Below are 14,393 nucleotides of genomic sequence, written 5' to 3'. Positions count from 1 at the left end.
TTCAAGTCTGGACTGTCTGGGCCCCTGCAAAACGTTCATACTTTTGTCCGTGAACCATTTTTCAACCACTTTGGCTGTGTGTTTTGAGATTTTGTCTTGCTGAACTGTCAACTGGTGCCCAAGAGAAAATTTCACCACAGACTGCCCAATGTTGTTTTGTAAAAGTATCTTTCTTTATTTTCATGGTGCAGTTTACTGTGATTAGGTACCCTGGTCCAGGGGCTGAAAAACACCCACAAAGTATTAGGTTCCCACCACCATTTTTGACAATGAGGATGTTGTTCTTCGGGTTGAAGGCTTACCATTTTTATTGCCAAATAAAGGGTACATCATTGTGGCCCAAAAAATTAATTTGTTTCATCTGATCATAAAATCTAAGATCAGAAATCTTCAACTTTGTCCAAATGACCAATTGCAAAGGACAAGTGAGTGCTTTTTCTGGAGAGGTCGTGTCTTCTCTGGTCCGTGACCGTGGAACCCACCAGTGTGCAGTGTCTGTTGGATGGTCTGCCTTGAGACATTGCCATTAGCAGAGGCCACATTCACCAATATGGCCTTGGTGGCAATGCTTGAATTTTTTTCAACTCTCTCACTAGCTCCTGGCCAACACAGGTGTCACTTTTGGCTTAACGGGCATGTTCTTTGAAATTTTCTGCAGTGCAGAATGTCTGGCAGATTTTTAAATAAATACTTTGCACAGTAGCCACTCAAAGTTCTGGAACTTGAAAACATTTGGACATGGCCTATTGCTCTTTCCACACTTGTGAGCAGCCACAGTACGCAAATGTAGACCCACAGTGTGCCCCTCTGACCTGGACCATGACTGTCCATAGTCAAACCTGCTGCAGAGAGCTGCTATTTTTCACCTGTTGAGTTTCAGTTGACTTAAACAGCTTTTCCTAATCAATCAGGATAATTAGGATGCTTTACAACAGTTAGGACTATTTGAAATAGTTTAAAGACTTTGGCTTTTCCCATAGACTTCGACAGTTTGCAAAGGATGTGAATAATTTTGGACGTGCCACTTTTTGTTCAAATGCAGATAAGAGTTGAAAAATATATTTTCCATATTTTCCAGGATGCCTCTTGTACAACATCCTATTATCTTTTGGCTTACCTGTGTCATTTCCAATCCAGGAAAAACTTATTATGTCCGCAGGGGTGGTACGTGGTTTGCGCAAGTGCAAGTCAATGGGACTATTTGGCAAACACTGCAGACATAAGAATAAACCTTCAAAATTACGAATACGTTTGCTTACTTAATTTTCAAACATGTTGTTGATCATGAAGGCCAAATACTAAAAAAATTTGCAATTTAATACCGTGTGGCATCATGATTATGTTTTTAGCATTTAACCTATAAGTATGTTTGAACGTACTTGCAAATACGTTTGAATGTGTTTGCCAGTCAATAACAATAAAGTTTACTCGACATTGGCAATTCCATGATTGTGTAGAAACCAATTCAACAAATACACTTAAACAAAAATGTCACCAGTCTATCAATCATTTGGGTTTAAGAAACATTGAGAAAACCTTTTCCTATTGAGAAATACGATTGCATACTTGGGAGATGGACAGTAGTTCTGATAAGACATAGCATGTGTTACAAATGAGAAAAAAGACAACCTGATCATCTGCTTAATCTAAGTCCTAGTTATTTTGAATCTGAATTTATTGTCATCTCTCTGTTAATAATTTAATGTTTGTACCAATCCAACTTGCATATTTTTCACAAACAGCCATACCGAAATAGTTGAACATAATCTTGATGACAGATGCTTCTGTTGTCACGCATCATACGTTAGATGTCAGTGGAGGAATCTTGATCCCAAATAGTGTCTGTTGTGAAGTTCAGAGCTAAAAACAAACACAATGGTGCATTATTGAATTAGGATATTGCCAAATTCATCTGCTGTTGAAAAGTCAATGGAGAGGCACGTGGCAAGGGTGAGTGTTGCTGAAGTCTAGTCAACACTTTGCTGCTGCTCGGACAGCTATGCACAGTAGCAGGTTTAGTCCAGATTCAATGCTTTAAGGTTTAATAATTGAAGCAGTTGTAGATACTGACTATACAAAAGCATTCTGCTTAAGTTACCATTAAAGATAATGGATTTACTTTTTGAAATTGTGGATTTTTTTCTCTCTCTCAGAGTAGATACTGATCAATTTCATGTCATACTGTATAATTAACTTCCTCAATGTGAACTTTATTTATTTGGGGTTTGGGTGAAATGACATAGATGTGGGGGTTCCCTTTCTCAGAGTTGTTCTAGTTGACAATTTCATGGAATTACACATCTTTATTTACTAGTCACACGTGTACTTACGTGTCAGTTGTAATATTTTCCTAAAGGCGAGTGAGCATGTTTACAATTTTACTGTATTGCGTGTTATTTTTCTTTTGTAAAGGTACTGTTAAGACCCCTATTGTTTAGTTAAATAGAAGATTATATTGTTTTCTTACCAGTAAGTTAGCTAAATGTTGATGAATTTGTAAGAAAAATAACAAATCTGACAAGTGCAACTAAGTTTTCTTTCTCCGACAAAGGCCTAGTTGACCAGGAAGTTTCGGATTTTATTTCATGTTGATTGTTTCATGACACTCATGAAAAGCTTGTTTGCCTGTGCTCAGGCCATGCTACAGCTATTCTTTATGTTTTACCTTATGTGGAGAACAAAATTGTTCAAGAGTAAATAAATAAGCAAAGCAGTCAAGTATGTGTGTGTCACATGAAAATACATTTCTGCCTTTTAATTACAAATAGTTGGTTATCCGTCTAGATTTTACCATGATCAAGAGCAGGACAAACAGTAGTAGAAGCGGTAAATAAAGAAGAGAGATGCACTACCGTCAATATTTTTTTTTTACCAAAAACAAAAAAAAAAGCTAAAACATTATGATACCTTTAATAATGAGACAAAGTGCAATTTATGCAGAAATTGCGTGGGAATGCTGAAAAGCTGAATGCTAAGATTTTAATGCATGTGCTTATGAAGTAAATTGAAAATTTTATTTGTAGTTAAATAACAAATTAATAAAAAAAAGAAAACTTGAACTGAAATCTGTCTATGGTGGGATTTAATAATTTCAGAGAAATTATAATCAATTTCCTGATATGATAGTCAGTTGATAATGGGAATGATTTTGACTCATATTTATTTAATTTTGACCAATTTGTTTCTCCATATAGATAGCAATTGGCAATGCTACTCCAAATCAATATCGTCATAACTTTCAAGGTCTGTTCCTGATCTTACGAAAATGAAATCAAATTGCACTTGATCAAATAATCAAAATGAAGAATCAAAAGTTTGTGCTTATAAAATAATAAGGTTAATGTTCTTGTCATGATTCTGTACTCTGAAAATGCCATCAATAGATTAATTGCCTGCTTTGAACTGGTTGGTATAATTTTATTGCCTTTCTGTTCTAATGAAACCAGTGAACTGATTGGCAACCACAGTCATGTATGTTTGTCTCATGTTTGCTATACAACTGACTCACATGTTGCCACCATCTATTTTCAATTTATTATTTAATGAAATTAGAAAAGAGTAAATCTGTCATACAGCAAAACACTTGCATGATCCTTTGGGTGCTTTTATGTTCATATTGTGTTTTGATAAATGTTTTATGGGACAAGGCACTCCAACAAGCCCTGATAATAAATATATGATTTCTGAATAATTTGAGATTTATAGCTTAAAAACGGCAGTATTTATTTATCTTACTGTGGTGTGCCATATCTATAAAAGTGTCATACCAGACGGCAGAACCGATGTCAATGGGAGCTGCTGAAAGCATTGTAGTTATTGGTACAGGATGTTTGAGTCTCCAACACCTCTGAATGCAGCTCACACAATAATTCTGACACTATTCAACTGTTATGGCTTCTCCTTGGTTGTGAAAAACCCAGGTGGAATACAAGTAGAAATGAAGTACTTCTGAAGCTGAATTGTTTAGAATAGGCATGAATCTGGGTCCATTCTAGCTGCAAACAGCTTGACTTCTTTCTCGGATTGTGGCTTTGGAAATTTCTGGAAAACCTCAATTCAACTGACTTAAAACATATCTACCTGGAGAATTCAGCATACCTCTTTTTTGTGGGTAAGAACTGTATGATAGACATGTAGTTTCTGTGGCGTTGTTTCTAACTTTTTACAGTTCTAACATTTATTGTATTTGTAGATTTTTGTGGTACATTTTTACATGTCCTTTTTTGAATACCTACAACATGACTGTTATATGCAGATTCAGCATTATTCATTTGCTTTTGTACCTCTGAATGTTCAAATGCCACGTTTAGTTTAGATATTTTTAGTAAATGTGCAACATGTCACATTTCTTTGATATGACAACTTTTTGGTCAAGGCAATTTTTTGTTGAAAAATAAAACAAAAAGCATGATAATTATATTGAAGTGTGTATTTTGATTTCTTGTTCAAATGCCTTTGCCATTTGAGAAGCCATTAAAAACATTTGGTTTCATAACTTATCATGACTCGACTGTATGTAAATGCTTATACACAATTACAAAGGGATTATAATAAAATCTCATTTAGAAAAAAAAGTCCTTATTACAGAAGCTTTTAGGAATGTGCTTCATAATCCACAATTTGTGTTGTTTTTTTTGCTTGCTCAAAAAAAGTCAATAGAGAAAGAGTCTCCAGAAGAAGAAGAAAAAAACAATCCTGCTTCGTGGCCACATACAAGCAGTTTAAGGTGCTTTTTAATGAAAATAACAAACATGATTGACTCTTGTATGCTTTGAGAGCCAAGCAACATGAGCTGTGCATCGTTCATCAATCTTTGATACCCAGTTTGTGTTGTTGATGAGGTGTTGAACACAAATTGCGTGGTCAGGATGTTGACCCTGTCTTTTTACTTCTTCATGATAGATGAAATATCCAGAAACACACTCTAAGGAGGAAAACAGGACAGTTAGTGCTTGTATAGACTCCCTGTAAAGAATCTTATACCTGTCTGAAAACCAATAAAAAAACATTTCAAATGTCAAGCCGCACACTATATATATACTGTATATATATATATATATATGTTTATTTTATATTATATATATACATACATATATATATATTTATATTATATATATATTTATATTATATATATATACCTATACCTTATGGCATCTGGATTCAAAAGCAAAATTTAGGCCATATGGTATTGCAATTAATGAGTGTATTGACAGTTTTAGTCACATATTGTAGCTGGAAACATAAAATACTAACAGTGAACTATCTTCATAAACATTGTGTTGGAGGCTGTGCACAGCAACATCCAAATCCAATATGGTTCTTTCTTTGAAACAAACTTTGAAACACAAGCTCTGATACTGATAATAATATTTGTGTGAGCCAAAATACCAAGTGCAAACCCTAATTCCAGCGAAGTTGGGAGATTGTGTAAAATGTATAAAAACAAAAAACAAAACAAAAAAACTGCAGTGATTTGAATATCATTTTCAACCTATATTCAATTGGATACACTACAACAAGATGTTTAATGTCAAAATTGATAAACTTTCTTTCCAAATATTCACTTTTCCTTTTACTTTTACAACACTCAATAAGTTTTTGTGAACTGAGGACACACATTTTTTAGAGCGACAGTAACATGAAAAAGCAACTTTTTTGAGCCATGTTAAAATGCTAGTTTCCTCACCAAAAAACATCACCCAAGTGGTGTTTTCCTCCATTCGCCCCTCTATGAGAAATTTTAGGTCATTCTGCTCTCCAAGCACCAGCCCCTCCCAACTCGAGAAAACGAGCGGGTGCTCACGCTGATGTCATTAGGTGTGGACCCACCCCCGCACTGCCTCTGCAGACTAAACACACGCCCACTTTCTCTGAGCCCTCCATGCTCGCAGGGTAGTGATAAGTAGCCTTTATCAGTGAACATTCTGTCCAGATAAATTCAAAGCAATCAATTATCCTTCACATTTCTAATGCCGAGTGTCCGTCTTGAATTCCCAGAAAGGTTCCGTGGCTGACACTTGTGTAAACTACAAGTACAATTTCTGCGCTTTTAAAGCAAACTGAAAGAATGGTGTAGTGTGTTCAGCCTGTAAGCAAAATGTCCCAGGTTCGTGTTCCACTTGTTTTTTTTTTATCACTAAGGCTTTCACATCTAGACTAGAAACAGTAATCTCGACAATTATTCATAGCGACCAAACAGGCTTTATTAAAGATCGGCACTCTACTAATAATATTAGGAGACTCTTTAACCTTATTAGCATGTCACAGCGGCATGATAAAAAGGCAGTTATTATATCATTGGATGCAGAAAAAGCTTTCGACAAAGTTAACTGGTCCTTCCTCTTTGCTGTTTTAAATAAATTTGGCTTTGGGAAATCATTTATCCACTGGGTATCAGTATTATATGATTCTCCAAAAGCTACAGTTACTACTAATGGGATTATATCTCAGAGCTTTACTTTACAGAGAGGCACAAGACAGGGATGCCCACTATCCCCTTTATTATTTGCAATATTTATTGAGCCACTTGCATTAGCCATACGCCAGGAAAGAAGGATTCAAGGAATTCACTCTGGGGTAACAGATCATAAAATTAATCTATATGCCGATGACATCTTACTTTATTTAGAAAAGCCGGCTACTTCGCTAGGGGAAGTATTTAATTTAATAACTAAATTCTCACAGTTATCAGATTATTCTATTAACTGGACAAAATCAACACTTCTACCTATTACAGAAAATTCATGGAACCCTGCAAGCCAGGACCCACACTACTCATTTCCTATAGGTAATTTAAAATACTTAGGCATAAAAATCTCACCTAAATTAACTGATTTAATTCATTTAAACTTTTCTCCACTTCTGGATAACATTTATAGTGACTTGGAGCGCTGGAATAATCTTCCTATTTCTCTAATAGGACGAATAGCCACCATTAAAATGAAAGTTTTACCTAAAATAAACTATTTTTTCTCAATGATTCCATTTAAACCTACGGCTAAATGGTTCCAGTTGTTGGACTCAGCCGTAACAAAATTTTACTGGAATAAAAAAAAAGCAAAGATTAGTCTATCTACTCTTCAGAAAAGCAAATCCAAAGGTGGTCTAGAGGCACCAAATTTTATGTACTACTATATAGCTAACCAGCTACAATATATCGTTCTATGGGCACAACCCAACAGAGACACTAACTGTTGGTTGGAACTAGAACAGAAGGATTGTAATAACCTCAGACTTCGAGAATTACTCTTTATTACAACATCGATTAAGCGCCATAATTGTTTTAAAAACCCAATGATTTCCGCCACCGTGACTGCCTGGTGGAAGGCACTAGAATTGACAAAAGCCCAAGTGGAGCCCTGTGGACTTTCTCCCCTATGGCATAACCCCGACTTTCAACTTAACAACCAACCGTTTCATTTAGCTGTGTGGGAGCAGAAAGGAATTACACATCTCCACCATCTCTTCTCAGATAATATGTTTATATCATATACATCCTTGCTCCAAAAATACAATATAAAAAACGGAAATTTTTTACATTATCTACAAGTTAAAAATATGATAAAGAAAAAAATTCCAACACTTCGGGGTACGCTCCAACCGCCTGTTTTAGCTAAAGATATTAACAAGCTTTCTCCGACAACAACAAAAAAACTTTCAAAAATATATAAGTTACTTTCATATACTGATAAAATGTCTTTACCCATCTCGAAATGGGAGACAGACTTGTCTATAGCACCGGAACCTGACTTTTGGATTCAAGTTTGTGAAAACGCATTTAAAATGACAAAACACACAAATTTACAACTTATCCAATATAAAGTTATTCACAGAACATACATTACTCAATATATGATGAAGAAAATGGGACTCTCAGACTCCGACATTTGTCTCCAATGCTTACAAAACACTACAGACACTTATGTTCATGCTTTATGGTTATGTACTCCGGTTATGTATTTCTGGACTAAAGTCTTAGAAAAACTTTCCGCTATTTTGGACTGTAGGATACCTTTATCTCCAAACTTGTGTTTGCTAGGTGACCTAACAACAACTGATTTACCACATAAACAATTTCAATCTACACTTGTAGCCCTTACTATCGCTAAAAAAACAATTCTTGTTAACTGGAAAAATAAACAAACTCTGAATATCGACCAATGGTCTAACCTCCTCATAAATCACATTTTAATGGAAAAAATATCTGCCTCAAATAAAAACCAAATATCAAAATTTATAGAAACATGGTCTACGTATATAGAATTTTTTAACCTAATTCCGGTTACTTAATTCTGTCTGTTAGCGAGAGCCACTACATCGTGATAACTTACATTGATGTTTCTGCATTTGGCAATTTATTATTATATTATATTATTAGTATAGGATTTTTTTTAATGGGCTTTAGGTGAACTGATGAATACACACACGCTCGCACGCACGCACGCACACACACACACACACACACGCACATACACATACTCACCCACATACAAAAAAAAAAGTATATATATATGTATATATATATATATATATATATATATATATGTGTGTGTATATGTATATATATGTATATGTATTTAAAAAAAAAAAAAAACATTTATTAAAATTTTTTTAATTGATTTGTTGTTTTTTTAAAAAAAAAAAAAAAAAAAAAAAAAGGAGAGCAATGATGATGTCAAATCGAATGAACAATACTGAGCTCTTCTGTAGAAAAAAAAAAAAAAAAAAAATTATCCTTCACATTTCTAATGCCAAGTGTCCGTCTTGAATTCCCAGAAAGGTTCCGTGGCTGACACTTGTGTAAACTACAAGTACAATTTCTGCGCTTTTAAAGCAAACTGAAAGAATGGTGTAGTGTGTTCAGCCTGTAAGCAAAATGTCCCAGGTTCGTGTTCCACTTGTTTTTTCTCTCTCTCTCTCTCTCTCTCTCTCTCTCTCTCTCTCTCTCTCTCTCTCTCTCTCTCTCTCTCTCTCTCTCTCTCTCTCGGTGGTGTGCGCAGCAGCTAGCTCGGGCAAGAGGGCCACGGCAACCACACAGGGAGAGGTGGGGTTTTACTTAACCGGGCGTTTTACTTCCGCGTTAGAAAAATAACCAGCAAAATACTTAATTCATTAAGAATTACATTGCCATGGTGTCAAAGGTAAGATTTATTCATTATATGCCTATAGTTAACTGTGGAAGGGCTTAAAATACCGAGATATAATACCTTTACGTTTATAGGTGGAACTCTTTTTTTCTTGCTTGAGATTAAACAAGGTGTGGGCAAACTCAGTCCTCGGGGCCCAGAGTCCTGCAGGTTTTGGAGGTTTCACTCTTCCAACACAAACCGATTCCAATAAACAGGATTGTTATCAGGGTTACGCAGAGCTTGCCGATGAGCTGATCATATACTAGCTGTGTTGGAGAAGGGAAATATCCAAAACCAGCAGGACTCTGGCACTCGAGGATCGAGTGTGCCCACCACTGGATTAAACTGTCAACAGTCCAGGGTCTCGGTTGTCGTATTTTCTGCTTCATAATGCGCCTGATATCTTCAGTGGCAGAACAGATCTGGACCACTGGCAGGTCAGTCTTGTACTCATACTCATTTAGTACGAAGCCACGCTGTTGTAGCTCGTGGATAATGTAGTTTAGCATTGCCGATATAAGCAGGGATATAAGCAGCATTAACACACCCGTGCCCTCACAGATGCTGGCGTTTGAACTTTGTACTGACAATAACCTGGATGAACCTTTTTTTCACCCTCTTTCGCCAGGAGGACATGAAGTCCATGATTTCTAAAAACAATTTGAAATGTGGACTCATCACGCCACAGCACACTTTTATTTACGTCAGGTGGGCTCAGGGTCAGAATAGCTTGCGGTGTTCCTGTGTGGATGTCTCCTCCCACATTCCAAAGACATGCATGGCAGGTTAATTGAACACTCTAAATTGTCCCTAGGTGTTGTTGTGAGTGTGAATGGTTGTTTGTCTGTGTGTGCCCTTGATTGCTGGCACCCAGTTCAGTGTGTACTGCTGGGATGGGCTCCAGCACCCCCGCAATACTTGCAGTTAATAAAATGGATGGATGGATGTTCTGTACTGTACAGTACTGTAACTTGAACTGTGGAAACTGACTGCGGTTTTCTGAAATGTTTCTGAGCCCACATGGCAATATTATTTAGGATTAGGGTTATGATGCCATTTTTTTTTTTAAATCCCAGTGCTGCCTGAGTCACGGGCATTCAATGTTGGATTTCGGCCTTGCCGCTTACATGCAGATTTTTATTTATTATATTTCTATGCCACTTTATTCTTTTATGGTTAACCACAAATTTAAATAAATTAATCTATCTTCCTGTATGTTAGTCTACATTTAAATTAACAGTTTTTTCACTGTCTCCTTGATTCATCACCTTTAATCTCTGTAAAAATTTGTTCCATTTACAGACGTCTTTTTTTCATTCATAAAGAGTATACCAATTACTGGTAAAACCTTTAATAACAATAATTACAATTGGCATTTATATTTAAAATATTGGGTTAAACAAAGAAAAAAAGAAGAAGAAAAAAAACAAAAAACAAACAAACAAAATATTGGGTTAAACATGCTGTACTTGTGGTCTTTGTTACTTGCCATTGACATTCTTCGCCCCGTAGCAGGCGGCATCATGAGCGTGTCCCCCTGCAGCGAGCCCAGTTCATCTGATTCTTCTGAGGAATGTAAGGAAGAACTTGTGGAATGACTGATTGATGACAAGCTTTCAGATGGTGGTCTGAACATGAAGCTGGTTTTTCTAGGTTTGGGTATAAGGACCTCACTCCCAACTGAGTCTCTGAGATCATCCTCAAGGTTGTCAGTAGAAGACGGTCGAATAGCGCTATTGCACAGAAGAACCTCTAAATGGCTGGCCTCAATATGTTCTCTCTGATGGGTATTCTTGTGAGGGCTTGATGCAGTTCCCTCTGTTCTGGACACCACAGATTCCAAACCATGATGGTTATCCACTATTGTTGTGAGTACCTCCGGACCTTGATGACTTTGGGAAATTACATAGTTGTGGGTCGATTGGTGTTGTATTCTGGGTTGGGGACAGATGCAGTTGATTTGAATGTGCCCCGGATGAGCAATGCTGTTGTTCCTTGGAGTCTCATGGCTTGTTTTGAGCTCGGGGTAATGAGGAGGCTTGATGTCTTCTTCTGGTATTACGTTGAAGGTTTGAGTCAAAGGTCCATTGTAAGGTGACACATGACTCATCACACAATGATGTGACAATGATACCTTCCTCTTGGACTTGAAAATTAAACTGTCATCTTCCATGTATCGCTCTCCAGAGAGGGCCTTTTTGATTTTCCTGATGCCTAGGTGTGATATTTCCAGAATGTTGAGGAAAAGTGAGACACCAGCAATGGCTATCATGAAAACCATGAAGATGGTCTTCTCTGTTGGCCTAGAGATGTAACAGTCTACACTGTTGGGACAAGGCATCCTTTCACATTTATACAGCGGGTCAAGTTGAACACCGTAAAGAATGTATTGTCCAAGGATAAAGAACACTTCCACCACAGAGCGTGTAAGGATATGAATGATATAGGTTCTCAAGAGGGATCCTCGAAGAGGGGCCTTTTTTACTTTTCGTTGTTCATCCAGCTTCCTCAGCTCCCTCTCTATCCGTTTATGTTCATCCAATGCCAATTCTGCCTCATCCATCGCCTCCTTCAACTGTATCCGTTTCCTATGGCGCTCCTTCTCCAATGCTCGGATGCAGTAGAGGGCATGGCCCATGTAGACCAGTGAGGGTGCAGAGACGAAGATGACCTGCAAGACCCAGAAGCGAATGAGCGAGATGGGGAAGGCACGATCATAGCAGACTGCCTTGCAACCTGGTTGGTCAGTGTTGCAGACAAATTCAGACTGCTCATCATCCCATACATCCTCAGCAGCTGCCCCCAGGATCAGCATGCGGAAAATGAAGAGAATGGTGAGCCAGATCTTGCCCACAATGGTTGAATGAATGTGGACCTCTTCCAGGATGCTGCCCAGTAGGTTCCAGTCACCCATCGTCAGGTTCTCACCACTTTACTGCCACATGTCCTCAAGCTGAGGAGACAAAGGTTGGATATCTTAATTAGCCGTTTTACAAATCCACTTAGTTAGGAGAATTGGTGCAATTTATCAAAGAATTGCTTGGTAGATGATAAATGGCAAGAAATTTGGCACATAGTCAGAACAGTCAGGGAAATAATTCTAGCCATTTGGCCATTGCAGATTTGACTACTGACCCAAACGGCAACCATTTTTCAAAATGGCCAACGTAAGATTATATTCTTCGGTTTACAGTCCAGCTGTGCTTTTTGTATCAAAACATGTTTTCTGTCCCAAATATTACAATAAAGCCAACGTTAGAGGCGTATTAAGTCAGCAAAATGCAGCTTGTTCAATCTTCGGTTCTTTTATTCCAGGGGCATGGAGTTTTGCCAAAATAACTCAGTTTTATTGGTCATTCTTGACTGCCAGAATCCCAAAAAATAACAATGTTAACTTTATATTAATAAACATTTTGCTTTTGTTAGTTTTGTAAATGGTGGAAAATTGCGTTGTTTTTTACGATAGTCTTTTTGCGAAAAGTAATAAGGTGCAGGTTTATCCTATTTTCTGTAACTTACAACAGTAGTGATGATTGCTGAGCATAACAGGATAAAATCAATCTCGGTTGCATTGTCCGCCACACAGACACAAGCCAGTACAGTGGCGTCGCACAACGCACCTGGAGCTCCAGCCATCCACACAGGGGCCAATGTCCTTTACGCCAGGGATTGGTGTCTCACCTGAGGCCCAGTTTCAGCAAATCCTGTTTGGTGCCTTGTGTGCGGCCTTCTTTTACTCACGCCCGCATGCTAAGTCTGGAGCGCCACATAGACAATGCTCCACCCGCGGCCCGCTCCAAGTAGCCTTAAAAGGTGCCTGGTGCCTTCTTATGGGCCAATGGTCAAATCTGCGACGGCCCTATAGCTGAATCTTTTCTATAGGGCTTGTTCTATGTTTAAACCGAATTTCAAGCTTTTATCATTATGTTAGCATTTTTTTCACACATCTTCCTAACTCCACAGTGACCTCTAAAAGTCAGTCTTTGTATGATTGCACATACCATTTAGCACTCTCATCAAAACATTTACATATTCATATTGTACCCTAACTTTTGAAGTCACACACACTTGAACACCTACTTGTTAAAATACAATAATGTACTAACCACAGGCTAGGCAGAGATCATCCAGGTGAGGAAAACATATAAGTGACTGACAGTTTAGCTTTTTCTTCCAGGTATTTACAACCACATTTGATACACAGTCTAAAAGTATGATGTTTGTTTTAAGGCAGGGGTAGGCAACCATGGTCCTCAAGAGTCCTGCGTATTTTAGGTGTCTCCCCCCTCCAACACAGTTGATTCAAATGATTAGCTCATCAGCAAACTGGAGAAGCTGATAATTATCTTCACCTGTGTTGGAGGAGGGATACGTCTAAAACACACAGGACTCTTGAGTACCACGGCTGCCTACCCCTGTTTTAGGGAATTACTATCTTCTTTAGTAAGACTATCCATCCATCCTTTTTCTACCGCTTATCTGGTAGCTTTAGCAGGGAGGCCCAGACTTCCCTCTCCCAAGCCACTTCTTCCAGCTCCTCCGGCGGGATCCCAAGGCGTTCTCAGGCCAGCCGAGAGACATAGTCTCTCCAGCGTGTGTCCTGGGTCGTCCTCCGGGCCTCCCACCAGTGAGACACCTCTCCAGGGAGGCATCCAGGAGGCATCCAAACCAGATGTCTGAGCCACCTCAGTTGGCTCACCTCAACGTGGAGGAGCAGCGGCTCTACTCTGAGTCCCTACCGGATGACTGAGCTTCACTGAGCCTGGACACCCTGCAGGGAAAACTAATTCCGACCACTTTAACCAGGATCTTGTTCTTAACCAACAGGTCGTGACCATATGTAATGGTAGGAATGTCGACCGACCGGTAAATCGAGAGCTACGCCTTTCGGCTCAGCTCCTTCTTCACCACAACGGACTGATAAATAGTCCGCATCACAGCAGATGCTGCACCGATCTGCCTGTTGATCTGCTGTTCCAGGGTTGGCACTGGGTCATGAAACCTTTTAGCCAATGTGGCAACACAGTATAAAAATCTCCTAGCCACATTTGAGTGTAGCTAGTGGTAGAAATGGGCAAAGTTCTTATAAATAAAAATGGCAACTGTGCCAAATCGCCACAGATGAAAGAAATGAGGGCACTTATATAGTGTTCCTTGGTTGCATCAGCTCGTCACTGTTTTAGCCCAAAGCAAAAACAAACAAACAAACGGGACAATTGAGAGGGTGTGAACAAATTTCCCGAAATACCTCAGAAATTCTGCACT

General features: G+C 38.3%; 1 protein-coding gene across 4 annotated transcripts in view; it reads right to left on the bottom strand.

The window, feature by feature from the left end:
* Positions 1-4,310: 4,310 nt before the first annotated feature.
* The window catches only part of gja10a (gap junction protein alpha 10 a), a 50,680-nt gene continuing 40,597 nt past the window's right edge, over positions 4,311-14,393 (bottom strand). For 2 of the 4 annotated variants that reach the window (XM_077555370.1, XM_077555376.1), the window contains 2 exons: positions 10,618-12,081; positions 4,311-4,924 (listed from right to left, as the gene is read on the bottom strand). In XM_077555370.1, the coding sequence (XP_077411496.1) occupies positions 4,886-4,924; positions 10,618-12,042 (1,464 nt within the window). In that variant the 5' untranslated portion in view covers positions 12,043-12,081 and the 3' untranslated portion in view covers positions 4,311-4,885. The remainder of the gene's footprint in view (positions 4,925-10,617; positions 12,082-14,393) is intronic. The other 2 variants (XM_077555383.1, XM_077555391.1) reach the window with 2 other exon arrangements.

The sequence above is a fragment of the Vanacampus margaritifer genome, chromosome 1 (genome assembly GCF_051991255.1).
Source record: "Vanacampus margaritifer isolate UIUO_Vmar chromosome 1, RoL_Vmar_1.0, whole genome shotgun sequence".
Classification (NCBI taxonomy): Eukaryota; Metazoa; Chordata; class Actinopteri; order Syngnathiformes; family Syngnathidae; genus Vanacampus; species Vanacampus margaritifer.
Note: the sequence above shows the minus strand (reverse complement) of the source record. Positions and strands in the feature narration are given on the sequence as shown.